Consider the following 18743-nt stretch of genomic DNA (forward strand, 5'->3'; position numbering starts at 1 on the left):
TCCTTGGGACCTTGTTCAGCCCCTACTCTGGCCATGGACTTGGAGAGAAACTTCTCTGGTCCCCGGTTAAAACCTTCCCTCCTGGCTCTCTGTTCTGGTAGCTGTGAGGGCAACTGACGATGTGTGGGTTTTGAAGAGGCCTGAATGGATAGGAACCACTATCCTTCTGTGTGTGTGTGGCACTGTAGGTTCCGTAGAGAAGCCCCTGGCTTCTTTGAGTCAGATAGGCATCACTAAATAATAATCCCACTAGTTTTACAATTTCAGACCGACATCTTGTGAAGGACAGTATAGGAGCTTATAGACTGCTGTAATAAGAAAGCCCACTCTTGTCTGGTGGGAAGTGATTTTCAGAGACCAGAAGGCTCAGGAGGAGTTGGCTAAGGGAGGGGCAGTAAGCAGCGGGCGCAGGGCCAAGGGCAGGGTACGCAGTAGTCCAGAGACGTCTGGATAAGGAATGAGAGTGTCCCGGACAGATCCCAAGGGGCATCAGGCTATGTTAAAGATGTGAGATTTTGTCCTAAGTACTGATGGGAAGGACCTGCTGAGATATCCAAACCAGAGCACAAAGTGGTTGAACCAGAGCACTGGAATGCATGTTGGAGCTTGAAGGGACATCTTCTAGCACATGTTTCTCAACCTTGAATAATGTACCCATTCTTCTTAAAGGAGAACCTGTTCCAACACTGCATCTTAAAACATATTCCATACATATAAATACTAAACTAGTTTAAATGCCTCTTGTTGCACACAGAGGCAACAACAAAAGTTGAGATTAAGCACAAACAAAACTAAAATCAATTCAGGTCTAAAGTACTCATCACAAGACTTTATTTTGCTTAAATGAAAGCATTGCTCTTGGTGGCTATGAGGCTTGTCTGGCAATAGTTGTGAGACTCCTTTACTGTCTTCTAAGTGATTATTTGATTTGGCAGCCTAAATTTCCTTCATTAAACATCCAAAACTTTTCCTGTGATACACTTGGCCTTCATTTGGATCTAGCACCTCCTTCACACATTAAGTGAATTTCCATTCTTTGCTTATTAGACCAAGACAATGAAAGTAGTATAGATTGGTGTCAAGGAAGTTGTTAACAAATACAAATGCTGGCACCAGAGTTGGAGGAACTGAAAGCGTGTGTCAGCACTGTTTACAAGGTGATGCAGAAATGGTTTACCTTAGTTTCAGGGGTTTTTTTTTTGTTGTTGTTGTTATTATTGAATGAAAACGCTAATTGAGAACTTCCTTGGAAAACTTGGAGATTCCCGAATACATAAGCCCGGAGCCATGGAGCACTGTGGGGAGATGATTCCATTTCACTAGTGAGAAGGCAGAAACTTGGAGAAATACAGCAGTTCATGGCGGTGATGGGGAATGGGAAGGGTACATCTAGGATCAGAACTTGTATTTCCTGACTCCCAGTCTGGCGTTTGCTCTGCCTCGCATCTTGAAGACAAGGCTGCCTGGAACACCTGCCAAATCCCAGGCCTTGAACTGCCTTGTCCAGACCCCTTCCTCACGTGGAGTGACTTGAGAGCCAATCTCTGCCCTCCAGCCTCCTGTACCAACCCCAATCCATTCCCCATCTGAGGTTCCCTTCTTAAAATCAGTCTGGCTGAATCTTACCTCAGGAATATTCCATGTTTTCCTTAAGTTTTTCCTCCCTACCTCCCTGACATTTCTTTTCCCCAAACTCACTCCCATCTGGATCCCCCTGCTTATGTTCTGGGTACTACTACATCCAAGTTGTGTGGAAGACATTTACTGCCTGCTTAATAAGGCATGTGCCCAGGGGGCAGGGTGGGAGCTTATTGAACACTGCTCACTGAGGCTCCTGAGTTAGGGGACCCCGGCACTAGGCATCATGTTGGACCCGTGCTTCAGGAGGAGGCCTGAACCCCAAGGAGGAAAGAGAGAACAGGAGACTGGGTTGGAGTTGGATAAGAAAGGGACCTGGGCAAGATCAAGTTGTCTTGGATGCATTTATGCTATCCATTTAAGAAAACTGGAGAATAACCAGTAGGAGAGAGAAATTACCCACCACTAAGTGGCATTTAATAGTAGTGAGAGCCAAAACATGCCTGATGTGCTCTTGTAAGCACTTTATGTGGATGGACCAGTGGGAACCTCACAGCAATCCTGCACGCTAGGTAGTCTCCTCTCTCTTGCTCACATGAGGAAGGAATTTGCTCAGAATCACATGCTACTAAACAGAGGAGTGGGGATTTGAACTTGGGAGGCCAAATGCCAGAGCTCTTCACTGCTGTGTCAATTTGCCTAAAAACAAATGTTTGAAATAGGTAGGAAAAATGGTTAGAGGCCGATCCTGGAAACCCTGGTGATGGGCTTAGGTAAGCATGAACAGAAAACTACATCTTCATCTTTACGGTGAAGTTTAAGAGTCTGTAGAACCTTTCATAACTTCATTTTTAAGGTATGGAGCCTGACTGCGAGCCAGTGAGAGAGCAAGCTTTTGCCAGAGTTCTCACCAGTGGTTAACAACAAAGACAAAGGTATAAATCAGGTCTCCTAACTTTGAGTCCAGGAGGCAGTGTGGTATAGGGGAAACAACACAGGTGTTTGATGTACTTCTTGATTGGGTGGCTAGGTAGTTGAGCATCTACTCTGCTGAGACCTGGGGAGATGCATGGATAGGACACTTTCTACCCTTGCAGGGCAAGCGTCCATTCTTTCTGCAAAGGTTCATTGGGCACCATTCTGCTGGCCCAGAGGACTTACCCTTTCTTGGAAGCCTGAAGCCTTTCCTGGAAAGTGAGTTGATTACCTAGGGTACTAAGTGGGACGATAGAGGTGTACCTAAGAACTGTGAGAGCACCTGACCTCTACTGGGGAGATAAAAATGCCTCTCTGGAGGAAGTGAAAAGAGCCTGAGCTGAATTTTCAAGGCCATGTTGAGATAGTTGGGTGGTGGTGCAGACGGGAATTGGTCAGAAGTGACAGCATACGTAGTAGGGCCTTGGAGGACAGAAAACCTGTCTTGGGCTGGATAGCCCTGACTACAGACATGACTAGCACTTTGATAGGTACTGCAGGGGTGCTATGACAATCTTGGGAAATAATATTTATTATTTTTCTTATCTACACCTGTCTCATTTACTGTTATACCATGTAGCACTTGTGTTAATGGACATTTTGGATAAAACAATTTTGTAAAATCCTTAGGGTATTAAATATACTATTGGAAAATTTTGCTTAAGGAATCAAATTGTAATTTTTAAAAATAAACAATGTAGACTATATAATCACATTCAGAATCCTTTAGTGTAAATAAAAACTCTCTGTTTTGCATGTTTATAAATAAGTAATCCTGAGTGTGGTAATTTGAAACTAAAATCAGAGCTCATTTGGTGTTTTGGGCTTGGGGTCTGGGCGATGCTCCACATGTGTCATGGGCCATTTAGCTCCATCCAGGGCAGTGATGATCCATATTTGTCCTGACAGGCTTCACACCAGAGTTCCCTCTAGTCAGCCAGCAGCTTCTGCTCATTCAGGGCACTCTGGACTACATGCAGTCCCTGAATGGTCCGTCCAAGTGGTTACAAGTATGTTTAAAATCAGAATATCTAAAGCAAACATGAAAAGTGTATTGTTTAGATTCATTTGAATTTACACTTTTTACATGCAGTATTTCCTAGATTAATCACTAAATGCATGGAAAGGGAAAAGGTGGAATAAAACATGCATAATAAAACCCCAAAAAGGGAAAGGAAGAACTGAACAAGTGGGTCGAATAGCACAGAACAAGTTGGTAGGTTTAAAAGCAAATGTATTGAGTAATTATGTTAAGTATTTCAGTTGAATGACAAAAGTTGCCATATAGGGAAACAACCCAGTTATGTGCTACTTAAATATGGTAATATTTAACCATGTTTAAATATTTAATATCACATATTTAAATATGTGACAATAGATGATGAAAATACATTTGTTGAAATTCAGTATATGATTTAAAAAATTAGCAAACTAGAAAAGAAGGAAACTACACTAATCTGATTAAGGATACCTACTGAAAAACAATAGCCGATACCGTATTTCATGGTAAAACATTGAAAGTTTTCGGGCAGCCCTGGTGATCAGCGGTTAGTGCCACCTTCAGCCCAGGGCCTGATCCTGGAGACCTGGGATCGAGTCCCATATCAGGCTTCCTGCATGGAGCCTGCTTCTCCCTCTGCCTGTGTCTCTGCCTCTCCCTCCCTCTCTCTGTGCCTCTCATGAATAAATATATAAATAAAATCCTTAAAAAAAAAAAAACATCGAAAGTTTTCTCATTGGGTTCAAGAAAAAAAACAGAAATGCCCATTATGGCCTAATGTATTTAGTTTTGTACTAAAGATCCTAGCTAATTAAGTAAGTCAGGAATCATAAGTAAAATATATAAGGTTAGGAAAGAGGGAAACTACCTTGGCGTAATACACAAATAATATGATTGCATATATCTGCATAGAAATTTATGTTGCAGAGAAAACAAAAAGATATTACAGATAAATTATGGATGTAGCTGAGTTTAGAAGAATGCTGTTTACACAACCAAAATTGACTGTATTTCTTTATATTAGTAGCAAAAATAAAAAAAAACATTTACAATAGTATAAAAATTGGGTATCTAACAATGAATGTAACAGTGCAACTATCTGGCAGAGAAAAATATATAATTTCATTGAGAGACATCAAACAGTAAGTGGCAAGATATACTATGTTCATAGATGAGAAGACTCAGTATTTAAAGGTGTCAGTTTTCTCCAAACTGATCTGTAGAGTCAGTACTATGCAAATCAAAATTCCAATGTGATATTTCATGGAATTTGGCAAGCTGATTCTAATATTTGCATGAAAATTCAAAGGGCCAATGAATGCCAAAACATTCTTTGGAGACATTTAGCTCTTAGTTTATTTTACAGCCACAGAAATGGCTCTGTGATGTTGGCAGAGGACAAACAGTTGGGCCAGGGAAACAAACTAGAGAACTGGAAATAGATCTGTTTGATATATGGTTGAGATGGCCTGTATGTTAGTGGGGAATGTTAGTACTCCAAATAATGGTTGTGAGGCAGGGAGCTCCCAGCTCACACCACTCACAGGATAAACTCCAGGTTATCCATGCAGGACCTAAGTGAGAAAGGAAAGCCATGAGCTTAAAATAAATAATATAGGAGATTATCTTTTTGATCCTAGGATATAGAGGGTTTTTTGTTTTGTTTTGTTTTTTGAGTTTCTTTTAGCAGTTTGGGAGGGGAGGAGGTATTTTTAAAACAAAACCAAGGAGCCCTAATTCTAAAGGAAAAGACTGATAAATTTGACCATATTGAAATTAAATATAAGCGATACAATAGAACATACTTATACATATAACCCATGAAAGACATACATTGCACATTTATAATGAATTCCTACAAACCTGTAGGAAAATGGCAGGCACATCCATTGAAAAATGATCAAAAGATTTGAACAGGTATTTAAAAATAAAGATACAAGTGATAAATAAACATTTTTTCTTAACATCGCTTATGTGGTATAAACTGGTTCAAATGCTTTCGAAAACAGTTTGTCATGATATACTGAAGTTGAAAATACACCTGTGGCCCATTCCTGCCCCCAGAAATATTTTGCACAGAGACAAGTGTACACGTGTGCCAGGAGATGTCTATAAGAAGGTTCATGCTATTTATATTACTTGAAGATTGTAAATGACCCAACTGTCCATGAACACCAGAATAGGGAAGTGATTGTGGTGTGCAGACTACAATTGAACAATGAATAGTAAACTTACATACAATAACATTTGAATCCTACAAACCTAAATATTAAGGTAAAAGGAAACAGCACACAAAAGAATGCATACCGAATGGCTCCATCAATATAAAGTTCAAAACCAGGCAAAACTAAAGTATATTATTTAGATGAGGGATGCATACATGGGTGATAGAACTATAAAGAAAAGCAAGGAAATGTTATACAAATTAGGATCTTTGCTTCCTTCAAAAGGAAAAAGGGAATAAGATTGAGAAGGGACACATCCTGGGCGTGGTTACAGAGGTGTTCAGTTTATAACTACTTAAGACACATTTCTGTGTATTTAAGGCACATTTATGTTTTATGCCAAAGCAAATTTGCCAACAAAAAGAGATTAAAAGGTAAAAAGCAACTCATTAAACCCGAGAGAAATTGAAGGGATTTCACTGAGGAAGGAACGCTCTTGGTAAATGATAAGAAAAGGCTAAAACTGCTGAAGTTTTCATTTTAGAGGCTTCTAAAATTTTGAAGTATAATTTATATTAATAAAATGCATAGATCTTAACTATTGAGTTTGAGGAGTTCTGAGTGTCACGCACACCTTACACTTGCCACCCCAAAGGAACTATAGAACACTTCTCTCACCTTGGAGAGCTCTCCTCTTCCCAGTCAGTCCACCAGGAAGCAACCACCTTCTGATTTTTGTCAGAAAATATTCATGCTGCCTGTTCTTGAGCTTCACATAAATGGAATGACACATACATATCTATTCTTTCGTATCCGGCTTCTTTCCATCAAAATTTATATACACACACAGGTGTACTCATGTTACATGTGCCAGCAGTTCCTTTTTTATTGCAGAGTAGTTTACTGTTATACGAATATACCATAATTTATTCATCCATCTCTTGTTGATGGGCATTTGGTTTGTTTCCAGTTTTGGAATATCCATTAGTTTTTGTTTTTTAAGATTTTAATTATTTTGAGAGAGAGGGAGAGAGTGCATGCACACACAAGCCTGAGGAGAGGCAGAAGGAGAGAGAGAAAAACTCAAGTAGACTCCTTGCTGAGCTGAGAGCCTGACAAGGATCTCCATCTCAGGACTGTGAGATCATGACCTGAGCCAAACATCAGGAGTTGGATGCTTAACCAATGGAACCACCCAGATGCCCGAAATATCCACTAGTTTTTAAAATGTGTTAGTTTGCCATTTATGGGAGGAAAATTCATGAACATGCTAGGTTATTGAAGGAATTGGGCAAAGTATTGACAGAATTATAAACTGATTTTCTAGAACTAAAGAAAACTGACAACAAATTCAGGAATAAGATGATACATTCAGAAACATAAAAGGCAGGCAGACAAACATAGTAATAGCTCCCTGAGATAGGATGTGTAGTGTGGCTAAGAACATGGCCTTTAGATACAGTCAACAAAACTAAAAGACAACCTACAGAATGGGAGAAGATATTTGCAAATGACGTATCAGATAAAGGGCTAGTTTCCAAGATCCATAAAGAACTTCTTAAACTCAAGAGCAAAGAAACAAACAATCCAATCATGAAATGGGCAAAAGACATGAACAGAAATCTCACAGAGGAAGACATAGACATGGCCAACAAGCACATGAGAAAATGCTCTGCATCACTTGCCATCAGGGAAATACAAATCAAAACCACAATGAGATCCCACCTCACACCAGTGAGAATGGGGAAAATTAACAAGGCAGGTAACCACAAATGTTGGAGAGGATGCGGAGAAAAGGGAACCCTCTTGCACTGTTGGTGGGAATGTGAACTGGTCCAGCCACTCTGGAAAACTGTGCGGATGGGAATCCCTGGGTGGCTCAGTGGTTTAGCGCCTGCCTTTGGCCCAGGGTGTGATCCTGGAGTCCCGGGATCAAGTCCCAAATCGGGCTCCTTGCATGGAGCCTGCTTCTCTCTCTGCCTGTGTCTCTGCCTCTTTTTCTCTCTGTGTCTTTCATGAATAAATAAATAAATAGAATCTTTAAAAAAAAAAAAAAAGTTGAACCGAATTTAAAAAAGAAAAAAAACTGTGTGGAGGTTCCTCAGAGTTAAAATAGATCTGCCCTACGACCCAGCAATTGCATTGCTGGGGATTTACCCCAAAGATACAGATGCAATGAAACACCAGGACACCTGCACCCTGATGTTTCTAGCAGCAATGTCCACAATAGCCAAACTGTGGAAGGAGCCTCACTGTCCATTGAAAGATGAATGGATAAAGATGTGGTTTATGTATACAATGGAATATTACTCAGCCATTAGAAATGACAAATACCCACCATTAGCTTCAACGTGGATGGAACTGGAGGGTATTCTGCTGAGTGAAATAAGTCAATCGGAGAAGGACAAACATCATATGGTCTCATTCATTTGAGGAATATAAAAAATAGTGAAAGGGAATAAAGGGGAAAGGAGAAAAAATGAGTGGGAAATATCAGAAAGGGAGACAGAACATGAAAGACGCCTAACTCTGGGAAACGAACTAGGGGTGGTGGAAGGGGAGATGGGCGGGGGGGTGGGGGTGACTGGGTGGTGGGCACTGAGGTGGGCACTTGATGGGATGAGCACTGGGTGCTAATCTGTATGTTGACGAATTGAACACCAATAAAAAATAAATTAAAAAAAAAGAAAAAAAAAGAACATGGCCTTTATTGTTGGACAGTTCTGAATACAAATCCCAGGTCTGCTGAAGTCTAACTGTATAATTTTGGCAAGTTACTCAACTCCTCTGGGCCTTATTTTCTCTCTGTAAAAGAGGAATGTAATGCCTGCCTTACAAGAATGTAAGAATTGAATAACGTGATATCTGTTAAGTACTTACTTTAGTACGTAATGCATAGTGCATGCACAGTAATAACTGCTTCTCACTAATAGAATCATTGGTGGATCTCATCAACTCACACCTCATTTTGGGGTTGGTCTTTGTTGTAGGACACCAGAACTCTCCAAGTGCTTCAGGAGTTTGGGAAAGGACAGGGCCTATTGACCCCGCCTCCCATCTTCATCCACCTGTAACACCCAAGCCATCAAGGTTGAAGGCAGAAGGCTGGGCTGGGCTGCACACCCCTGAGTAATGTGTGAGGGCAGCGGCTTCACTCCTCTCATCCATGCTTATTTGGCAAATCACAGGATTGTTTTGGACTTTCTCATATGACTTTGTAACAAAACATCTTGTCCCACAAAACATTGAGGATGAGATTTCTCTGGTCTTGTGAGATAGTCATACTGATTTTATTTTGCTATTGAGGAGGCACCTTAGAGATACTATTCTACAGAAAACGAAACAAAAAAAATCTGTTCTCAACATCATAAAAATAGCCAAAATGATTAGAAGAGAAAACCTGCAGAAAAATGAAATCAGTCGTCATTTTCTGCAGTACAGCAGTTAATAGTCTGGAGCAGGCAAACAGCCTAGTTATTGCCTCATGACAGATCACCTCCGAAAGTCGTGGTTTAAAAGAAGAAATATCTATTATTTCATGGTTCCTGTAGGTCAGGACTCGGAGCATGACTTAACCGGGCGTGTCTGCCTCACATCTCCCCCAATGCTGCCGTCTTATTTGAAGGTTCAAGGGGATCAAGATCGCCACTCGAGTTCCCTCCTTCATGTGGCTGCTGGCAGGATGACAGTCCTCATGGGCTGCTGGTTGGAGGCCATCCTCTGTTCCTAGCCCCATGGGCCCCTCCATAGGCTGGATCCCAGTGTGGCACCTGGCTTCCATCGAAGTGGGCAAGCAGTGGAAGGCCAGTAGGGGCGTGCACAGGCTTTTAGGCACCTCACCTGAGAGGTGATATCCCTTTGCTCTTGCCACATTCTGCTGGATAGAAGCAAGTCACCAGGTCCAGCCCACGGGGAGCGGATTCCACCAGGGCATGAACCCCCAGAGGTGGGGATCACTGGGGCCATTTTAGAGGCTGCCTCCTTCAGGCTTGCCATCTGTTCCCCAGTGGTTCCTGTCCCCCCAGCATGCCGAATACATTCACCCCCTCCCAAGATTCCCAAATGTCTTACCCCACTATAGCATCAGCTCCTAAATCTCATCATTTGAATCAGGTCCATGTATGGATGAGGCTTTTCAGGACAGATCTGCATTATCTATTGCTGCATAACAAATTGCCCTCAAATTTGGAAACTTAAAGCAATAAACTTTGCTATCTGATAGGAGGGAGGGATCCCCAGGGCCATCTTAGGGGCTGCCTACCATCATTGTCTAAGTTCATATCCTTGTCCTGCCACATACTAGCAGTGGGCTCTTGGGCTAGTCACTTCCTTTTTTATGTGCTTTTGGTTTTGTTGTTGTGGTTGTTTTTTAATGTATAAAATGAAGCTAATGATATTACTTACCTAATAGGGATAAAGTGACAATGAAGTGACATATTTTGTAAAATAAGTAGCACATTCCCTGGCAAATAGTAAATGCTCAATAAATGCTAGTAATTTATAATTAACACCATTAGAATTGTTACTATTTTTCCAAAGACACACTTGGTAGGCTTTCTCAGAATGAGGAGAGAAAAGGATAAAGATGGAGAGAAGCAGATAGGCCTTGAACACAAAAGGTAGGAGTCCAAGCTAAACCTGGTAATGGTTCTTCAAGGAGTCCAAGGAGATCAGAGCAATAATGGTAAAGTTTAAAAAACAAAACAAAACAAAACTATGAAGCCAAAAGTATTTGATTAAAGTATTTTGCATAGCCCATGCACTATTGGAATATTGCAGTAAGGTGGTGATGTGGGAGACATGTCATTTAAATAAGGCCCTATAGAAATAACTGGATCGCCCTATAATCAGACCTGTTCATTACTGACTGCAGGCCGGTCCAATTTAGAAAGGCATAAAGGGAGCCTGTGCGTGCATTGTTTATATAGTTGACACACAGCTCAGGGGTTCATGGACAGCCTGGACCAGCTTTAGGCCTGAGTGGGATGACCTATGCCATACTGTGCCCAACTTGAGAGGGAACAGATCATTTACTTCCTCGGCCCTGTCTCCCCATCTGTACCAGGTATAAAAAACAAAGGGGTCGTTTAGGTGTCTGAGAGGGCTTTAGACTAACAACCAGATTCAAAGCCAGGGCTATGTGCTACAATGTATGGACAGACCGGTTGAGTAAATGTGGTTGAGTTGTACCCACAGTGAAGTGAGACTCCAGTTGCAAATGGAGTATGTCCTCCCCCTGCCTGGTCTCCAGCTCTGATGTTCCTCCTTCTTGTTCCTCACGGCAGGCCAAGTGCAGGAACATGGAGCACGCACTGCGGGAGAAAGCCAAGGCCTTCTGGGCCATGAGGCGCTCCTACGAGGCCATTGCCAAGCACAATCAGGTGAGTACTCCAGCTGGGCGGGGAGATGGTGGTGGGGGAGGCCGGGGTGGGCTGGCCCTGGCTGTGGGTGTTGACACAGATTCAGCCTTCCCTAACCGTGGGGGCTAGCGTATAGTCACATCCTAGGTCACTGCCACACTATGGCCTCTCTATATAGCTGGGCATGGCCATACCAGCAGCCCTGGCAGCTCCTTGAAAAGTTACTTAAGCCATCTGCACTATGGTTTCAGAATAGCTTGAGGACGTGCTGCACTTGACCATCTATCCAGCTGCTCAGGCTGCTTTCCCTCTTATTCCCCGGGTCCACTCCATCAGCAGTCCTGGCCTCTCTAACTACGAAATGCATCATGTCCACCCAACAGTGCTCTGTTTCCATCACCACCCACCATCTTGGCCATGTCTCCATTGTTTCTCAACTGGTCTCCTACTTGGGCCCCAGGCTTCCACTCTTGTTCTGCAGTCCATCTCCACAGAGAAGACTGATCTTTTAGAAAAATGCATTGATTGCATCAGTCCTCTGCTTAAAACTGTCCAGTGGCTTCATCACCCTCATAATCCAGACTCCTCACCATGGCCTCCAAGGCCCTCATCCAACCCCTACCTGCGCCTCGGCTTCGTCTCCTCCGATGCTTGGTTCCAGCCACATTGGCCTTCTTCCTTTCCCTCAAATGAACTAAGTCTCTTCTCCCTGGATCTCCCATAAGAAGAAGCTTGTCCTTAAGATCTCAGCTCAGACATCCCTTTGGAGAAGCATTCCCTGATCATCTTACCCAAGTAGTCCTCCACTTTACTTGCTCTTGTATCACCCATTTTGGTGTCTTCAGAATACTTCATTACCTGCAATTAACTTTTTGTTATTTATTTTTTAATCGACTCCCAGTAGAATATAATGAAAGCAGGCTACACTAGTATCTGAGAGTTCTTGGTACATGATGGGTGATCAATAAATGTTTGTAAATTGAATAAATGAATGGACTTCCCTTTTTCCCCCACTCTCATTGTTTGTACCTTGGTGTGGTCTCTTCCTCTGAGTCTTGTGTGGATTGGCAGCTGGGTTTCTGACGGTTGTGCTAGCTTTGCTCTCTGACTCCCTGGGTGACTACTGCTACTAAGTACTGCTCAGCTAAGACCCACCTGTGCCAGTGTGAAATGTTGGGATGGCCAGGGTAGAAATTGCAAAGCAGAGCTACTTTGAAACCCAAGCCTTGTTTTCCAGGCACATCCATTACCCACTCTAAGCTAACCCCCTCATCTATAAAAAAAAAAAAAAAAAAAAAAAAGACAATTCTGTCTTATTGGGAAGTTTTTAAATGTTCCCTTGAGGTTAATGCATGTCCTTCGCCATTTCTCATGTCTTACAGACCAAAAAACTGATTTGAGAGGCGTTTTTTCACTTCTCCAATGAATCATTTTGTCATCTTGTCAGAGCCATAGCACATGTTGAGCTTCTAGTCCAGACATGAAGTGACTGGCCTGTCGTGGCGAGAGCACATGTTGTTTCTTTCCCTGCAGGCACCATGGAATCGGAGCTTCACTTCTGTCACTTGAGTTCCTTTTGTGGCCAGCCCCGTTCACCTGGCTGGCCTTGTGCAGGACTGCAGTGGCAGTGCCTGGGTCATGTCCGTATGTCCAGTTGATAGCACCTGTCTGCCTGTCCCAAATACTGTAGCCCTCTGATGTGCCTGGTGTAAAGATTCCAGGATTCCCGTGTGTTCATGCTTGTCCCCTAGATCCAATCAGTGCAGGTAGATGAGGGAAGTGAGTAAGCTTTGAGGCTTACCCCTTTATTTATTTATTTTTTAAAGATTGTATTTATTTATTTATTCATGAGAGATACAGAGAGGCAGAGGGAGAAGCAAGCTCCCTGCTGGGAGCCCGATGTGGGACTCGATCCCGGGACCCAGGGATCATGACCTGAGCTGGAGGCAGACGCTCAACCACTGAGCCACCCAGGTACCCCAAAGCTTACTCCTTTATTGCCAGCAGGAAGGATGATTGGACTTAACTTTTGCACTGGCAGGGTTTTCCTGCCTGCTGTTTTTTATCTTCCTGTGGGACAAAGATCATCCCAGATTTCACTGTCTTTCCCACCACGAACGGTCAGTCTTTTAGGCCTGACGTTTCAACAGTGCCATCCATCCCTTCTCATTTGTAGTTCTTTGACTGTTAGTTTATACACTTTTTTACAAATATAAAGCCATTTGTGTTTCTTCTGTGAATGCTAGCTCGCATGCTTTTTTTCTTGGAGTATTTGCCTTTTCTCCTAGTGGATTCATAAGAGTGCTTTGTATGTAAGAAGAATAATTGTTATAACACGAATTTTGAGTTGTTTTCCCAGTGATCTTCTTGAAATTGTATTTATGTATTTAACTTTATTAATAGACTCCTGCAATTCAAAACTTCTTTTATGTCTGTTCAATGGTCTCATTTTTCTCTGAGGCTTCTTGTTTTTTTTATTACAAAAGGTCTCATTCCAAGACAAGAACTATTTCTCTGCTTTTTCTTTGAGTGTATTTATGGTTTTGTTTTAACTTTTTTTTTAAAACCTTTTTAAAAAAATTTGAGAGAGAGAGAATGAGTGACAATGCACAAGTGGGGAGAAGGAGAAGCAGATTCCCCACTGAGCAGGGAGCCCGATGTGGGGCTCGATCCCAGCACCTTGGGATCATGACTTGAGCTGAAGGCAGACCCTTAACCGACTGAGCCCCAGGTGCCCCTGTTTTAACTTTTTTTTTTTTTTTAACTTTTTTAAAGCCTTTTGTAGTTATGATATATTGTGAATGCTTTAGTTTTAAAATAAATACTTCCTAGTCCTCTTTTGGTAAGCCTCTGGATCAGACGGATTTGAAGTCCTAAGGTCAGAAGGCAAATAATTTTTAAAAGTCATTATTTGCAACAGCTCATTTCTGTGATTCAGGATTTCCCTTGCTCTTGTGCACTGAACCAAGATACAGAACATGGTATTGAGAAAGATCCAGATGACAGGTGCTCTCTATAAGCAGATTTGATCTGATTTTTTTAATTTATCAAGACGACCTCATTACGCTGTGTGATTTAAACTTACAAATTTGTGCTAGTACACTGCATATTTTATCTGTTGAGGTTCTACCCATGGTTTCTTTTTAAAAATGGAGCTCTTTTGTTAGAAACCTGAGAGTTCTGAGGTCAAGTGCTGCCTACGAGATTCCCTCCGAACCTGACCCTCCGTGGCTCTGTCCTGCCCTGTGTTGTAGGTGGAAGCCGCCTGGCTGGAAGGGCGAATCCGGCAGGAGTTTGACAAACTTCGTGAGTTCCTGAGAGTAGAGGAGCAAGCCATCCTGGATGCCATGGCCGAGGAGGCGAGGCAGAAGCAGCGTCTGGTGGAGGAGAAGATGAAGCAGCTGGCAGAAGACACAGAAGCTCTGGCCCGTGAGATTGAGCGGCTGCAAGTGGAGATGAAGGAGGATGATGTTTCTTTTCTCATGGTGAGGGGCTCGCCATCTGGCTTCAGGGACAGGGAGCAGGTGTTCAGGAGCCAGTGGAAACCAGTGGCCCCGGCCCACCCAGTCTTCCCTTAGTGTTGGGGTGCTGGGCCAGAGGAGCCCCCAGAGGAGGTGCTCTGCTTGTCAGGAGAGGTGATGGATGAAAATCCAAGAGGGTTTTTTCCTCTGGGATTTTTATCAGAGCGGAGTTCCTGAGGGCTTCTTCACTTCTCTCTGCTTCACTCTCTTTTCCTTCTCCCTCTTCTTTTCTCCCTTACACTCTCGCTCTCTCTCTTTCTCTCTCTTTTCTTCTCTCTCTTCTCCTTAATACAATGGAGTACCTTTTAAACAAGGTGGAAAAGTTGCAAAGGTGGTACTGGGTGCCCTGTATACTACTCCTCCTGGTTTCTCCCATTGTTAATTAACACCTTATATTGCCTTGTGGCACATTTGCCCATAGAAACTTGACCTTGGTGCATTATAATTAACTCAACTCTAGACTTATTTGGAGTTCACCAGTTTTTGCATTAATATCCACTTTCTGCTCCAGGATCCAATCCAGGGACCCACATTGCATTTAGTTGTCCCGTCTCTCAGTCTCCTCTGGTCTGTGACAGTTTCTTATTCTTTCTCTGTTTCTCATGACCTTGGCAGTCCTGAGGTGTGCTGGCCAGATAGCCTGTAGTGTTTTTCCACTCTGGATTTGTCTGATGTTTTTCTCATGATTAGACGGGGAGTATAGGATTTTATTAAGAAAACAAAATGAAATATTCTAAAATTATACAATTAATTTTAATTTTTAAATTTAAATAGGATGTTTTGGTATTCTCTATTGCTTCCTTAAGAGGATGACTCCATTGTCTCATTAAAAAATATATATTTAGTCCATTTAAAAAAATTTTTTTTCACATACCCCCTCCCCCACCTCCTGCCCTCCCTCTCCCTCTCCCCCTCCAATGAATCACTGGGTCTTTATGGAGATGTTTCTGTAGCTGGAAATCAGTCAGGGTAGCAAGCTATCTCCTCTACTTAGAACAGCCGAACTATCTGGAAAGGGGAGACTTTGGAGAGTGGGTTGAGAAGGGACAGGTATGTCCTCCATTGAGGCCAGGTGTCACATGCTAGCTAGGGACTGTTGTGGGTTCTCTGCCTGATATAGGGCTTTGAACGATGATGTCTCCTGTCCCCAAAATGCCCCTAATGACAAAATCATTTGGTGGGTTCTAAAAACTAGATTCCTTGCTGTTTCTGTTTAGGATATTGGGAGTGTCGTCTTGGTCCAGTACCCAGTGTGCTTTCAGAAATTTTTTTTTTAATGTAACAGCTTTATTGAGATAGAATTCACGTACTATATAATTTACTCCTTTAAAATGTACAATTTGGTGCTTTTTACTCTGTTCACAGAGATGTATAGCCATTACCACCATCAGCTGCAGAAACAGAAAACCTCACACCCTCTAGCTATCACCACCCCAGCCCCTGCCATCAGCCTTCAGCAAACACTAAAGATTTGCCTGGTCTGGACACTTGCATAAATGATTTCCATAAATGGAGTCGTATAATATGTAGCCTCTTGTGACTGGCTTCTTTCACTCCACATCCTGTGGCAGGATGCATCAGGAGATGGCCGAATAATACTGCATTGTGTGGATATACTGCATTTTATGTGTCCATTCTTCAGTTGACAGACATTGGGGTGGCTTCTGCTTTTAAGCTATTATGAATGACATGACTGGAAATATTCATGTGCACATTATTGTATAGACTTACGTTTTCTTTCCTTTTTTTTAAAGATTATTTATTTATTTATTTATTTATTTATTTATTATAGACAGAGAGAGCGAGAGAGAGGCAGAGACACAGGCAGAGGGAGAGGCAGGCTCCATGCCGGGAGCCCGACCCGAGACTCAATCCTGGGACTCCAGGACCAAAGGCAGGCACTAAACCGCTGAGCCACCCAGGGATCCCCTAGACTTTCGTATTCATTTCTCTTGGTTATGTGCCTAGGAATAGATGTACGGAATCATATGGTAACTTGTAACTTAACTATTTGAAGAGCTACCAGACTGCTTTCCAGGCAACTACATGGACTTTGTATTCTCATCAGCTGTATGTGAAGACTAATTTCCCACATCTTTGCCAACACTGACCTTTTCTTATTTTTCTTCTAATAGTCATTGCAAGGGTGTGAAATGGTCTCTCATTGTGACCTTAATTTGCATTTCTCTGATGGCTAATGATGTTGAGCATCTTTTCAGGCCATCTATATATCTTTGGGGACCTGTGCATTCAAGTCTTGTGTCCATTTTTTAAATTGGGTTGCTTGTCTTTTTGTTGTTGAATTATAAGAGTTTTTCTATATTAAGCATATTAGACTTTTATCAGATATATGATTTATTGATAGTTTCTCCCATTCTGTGGGTTATTTGTTCACTTTTTGGGTAACTTCCTTTGAAGTATGGAAGCTTTTCACATTGATGGAGTCTAGTTTATCTGCATTTTATTTCCTGCTTGTACTTTTGGTGTCATATCTAAGAAACCATAGCCTAATCCAAGGTCATGCATTTTATAGGCTTAGCTCCTTGTTTAAAGTTTTGAATTAATTTTTAAAATTTTTGTATCTAGTGCAAGGTGGAAATCCTTGTTTACTCTTTTGCATGTGGATATCCAGTTGTCCCAGCACCATTTACTGAAGACTATTCTTTCTCCATCGAATGAATGGTTTTGGCACCCTGTAGAAAACTAATTGACAGTAAATATGAGGGTTTACTTCTTGACCTTCCGTGTCCATTGATCTATGTCTGTCTTTATGCTAGTACCACACTATCTTGACTACTGTTGTTTTTAATACGTTTTGGAATTGGGAAATGGGAACCACCAACTTTGTTCTTGCCCAGAATTGTTTTGACTATTCTGGGTCCCTTGAATTTCCATATGAATTTTCGGATCAACTTGTCATGTCTGCAAAGAAGCCAGCTAGAATTTTGATGGGAATTTTGTTGAATTTGCAGGTCACTTTGGGGAGTATTGCCATCTTAGCAATATTAAGTCTTCTGATCCATGAACATGGGATGTAGGCCTCCTTTTGAGATCAGAAGCTTACATGCTTTTTGTTTTTTTGTTTGTTTTTTCTTGTGTCTATGTCTCTGTGTTTTTGTTTTTTTTTTTTTCTCTTTTAGAAACACAAAAACCGAAAACGCCGGTAAGTTGCCGAGGCTGGTGGAGGGGAGGGGAAAAGCAGGCAGAAATACCAGGGGTGCCAGCTGTAGTTGGCTCCAGGGCCAGGCAGGTAATGATGCCAGCTGGGTGTCATACAGAGGGAGTGGCAGGGGCTGGCCAGGTAGAGAGAGCCCTCTTTTAAGGCATGACACTTCAATTGGCACTGGTGAAGTATTGTTTTCCTGTGTGTAGAAAATGATCATGCACTGTGCAGGGAAGGGATATGTCATCCTGCACACAGCTTGTATTTCTCAGTGGGTCCTCCTAACATTGAGGCTTGTTTCTTGGTTAACATCTCCCTCTGAGAGTCTCAGGGCACACTGGTTTGTGTTGATGTCTTTTGGTTCAGTGATGAACTATATCCCAGTCAGAGCTGCACAAGGATGGGGGATGGGAATGCTTAGGGGAATAGTGAATTTCCTGTCACTGGAAGTGTTTCAGGCCAAGGCCAATGAAACCTTGAGAATTGGGACTAGAAGACCCTTCTGACTCAGACATCCCATGAGCAGATGTATAAGTGTGATTTCTGCCCACAAGGATGGGGACTGTGTCTGAGAACCTCCTATTTATATTTATCCCCGCTGGGGCAGGTGGAGTCTGTGTACTGGATGCCAAGGAGCTTGGAGCAGCCTAGTTGGCCACTGGCTGATCATCAGGGATGCATAGGGTGGTTAGAAATAAGTCCTGTTGGCTGTTCTCAGCTGACCCAGTTAGGCCAGGATGCACAGCTTTGGCCCTGCCCACCAGGCCCACTTCTCCTTTCCCAGCCTCTTCTGCACCATGGAGCCCGAGCCCATCCAGCCTGGCATGCTCATTGACATCTGCAAGTATCTAGACTCCCTACAGTACCGCGTCTGGAGGAAGATGGTCACGTCTGTAGAATCTGGTGAGTGGGGGGGTGTGGGCAGGGGTTCCAGGAAGGGGAGGCACTTCATGCCAGGCAGAGAGCCAGCTGACTTCATCT

The 18743-nt window shown here is 42.5% G+C and overlaps 1 protein-coding gene and 1 long non-coding RNA gene across 2 annotated transcripts in view; one reads left to right on the forward strand and one right to left on the reverse strand.

The window, feature by feature from the left end:
• Positions 1 to 18743, forward strand: part of TRIM35 (tripartite motif containing 35) — a 30326-nt gene that overhangs the window by 3490 nt on the left and 8093 nt on the right. The window contains exons 2-5 of the mRNA XM_077868756.1: positions 11004 to 11099; positions 14333 to 14563; positions 17740 to 17762; positions 18547 to 18665. Of these exons, the coding sequence (XP_077724882.1) occupies positions 11004 to 11099; positions 14333 to 14563; positions 17740 to 17762; positions 18547 to 18665 (469 nt within the window). The remainder of the gene's footprint in view (positions 1 to 11003; positions 11100 to 14332; positions 14564 to 17739; positions 17763 to 18546; positions 18666 to 18743) is intronic.
• LOC144296000 (uncharacterized) overlaps positions 3270 to 18743 on the reverse strand; it is a 29560-nt gene continuing 14086 nt past the window's right edge. The window contains exon 3 of the long non-coding RNA XR_013363138.1: positions 3270 to 3584. This is a non-coding gene — a long non-coding RNA (uncharacterized LOC144296000). The remainder of the gene's footprint in view (positions 3585 to 18743) is intronic.

This window comes from Canis aureus, chromosome 24 (genome assembly GCF_053574225.1).
Source record: "Canis aureus isolate CA01 chromosome 24, VMU_Caureus_v.1.0, whole genome shotgun sequence".
Taxonomy (NCBI): domain Eukaryota; kingdom Metazoa; phylum Chordata; class Mammalia; order Carnivora; family Canidae; genus Canis; species Canis aureus.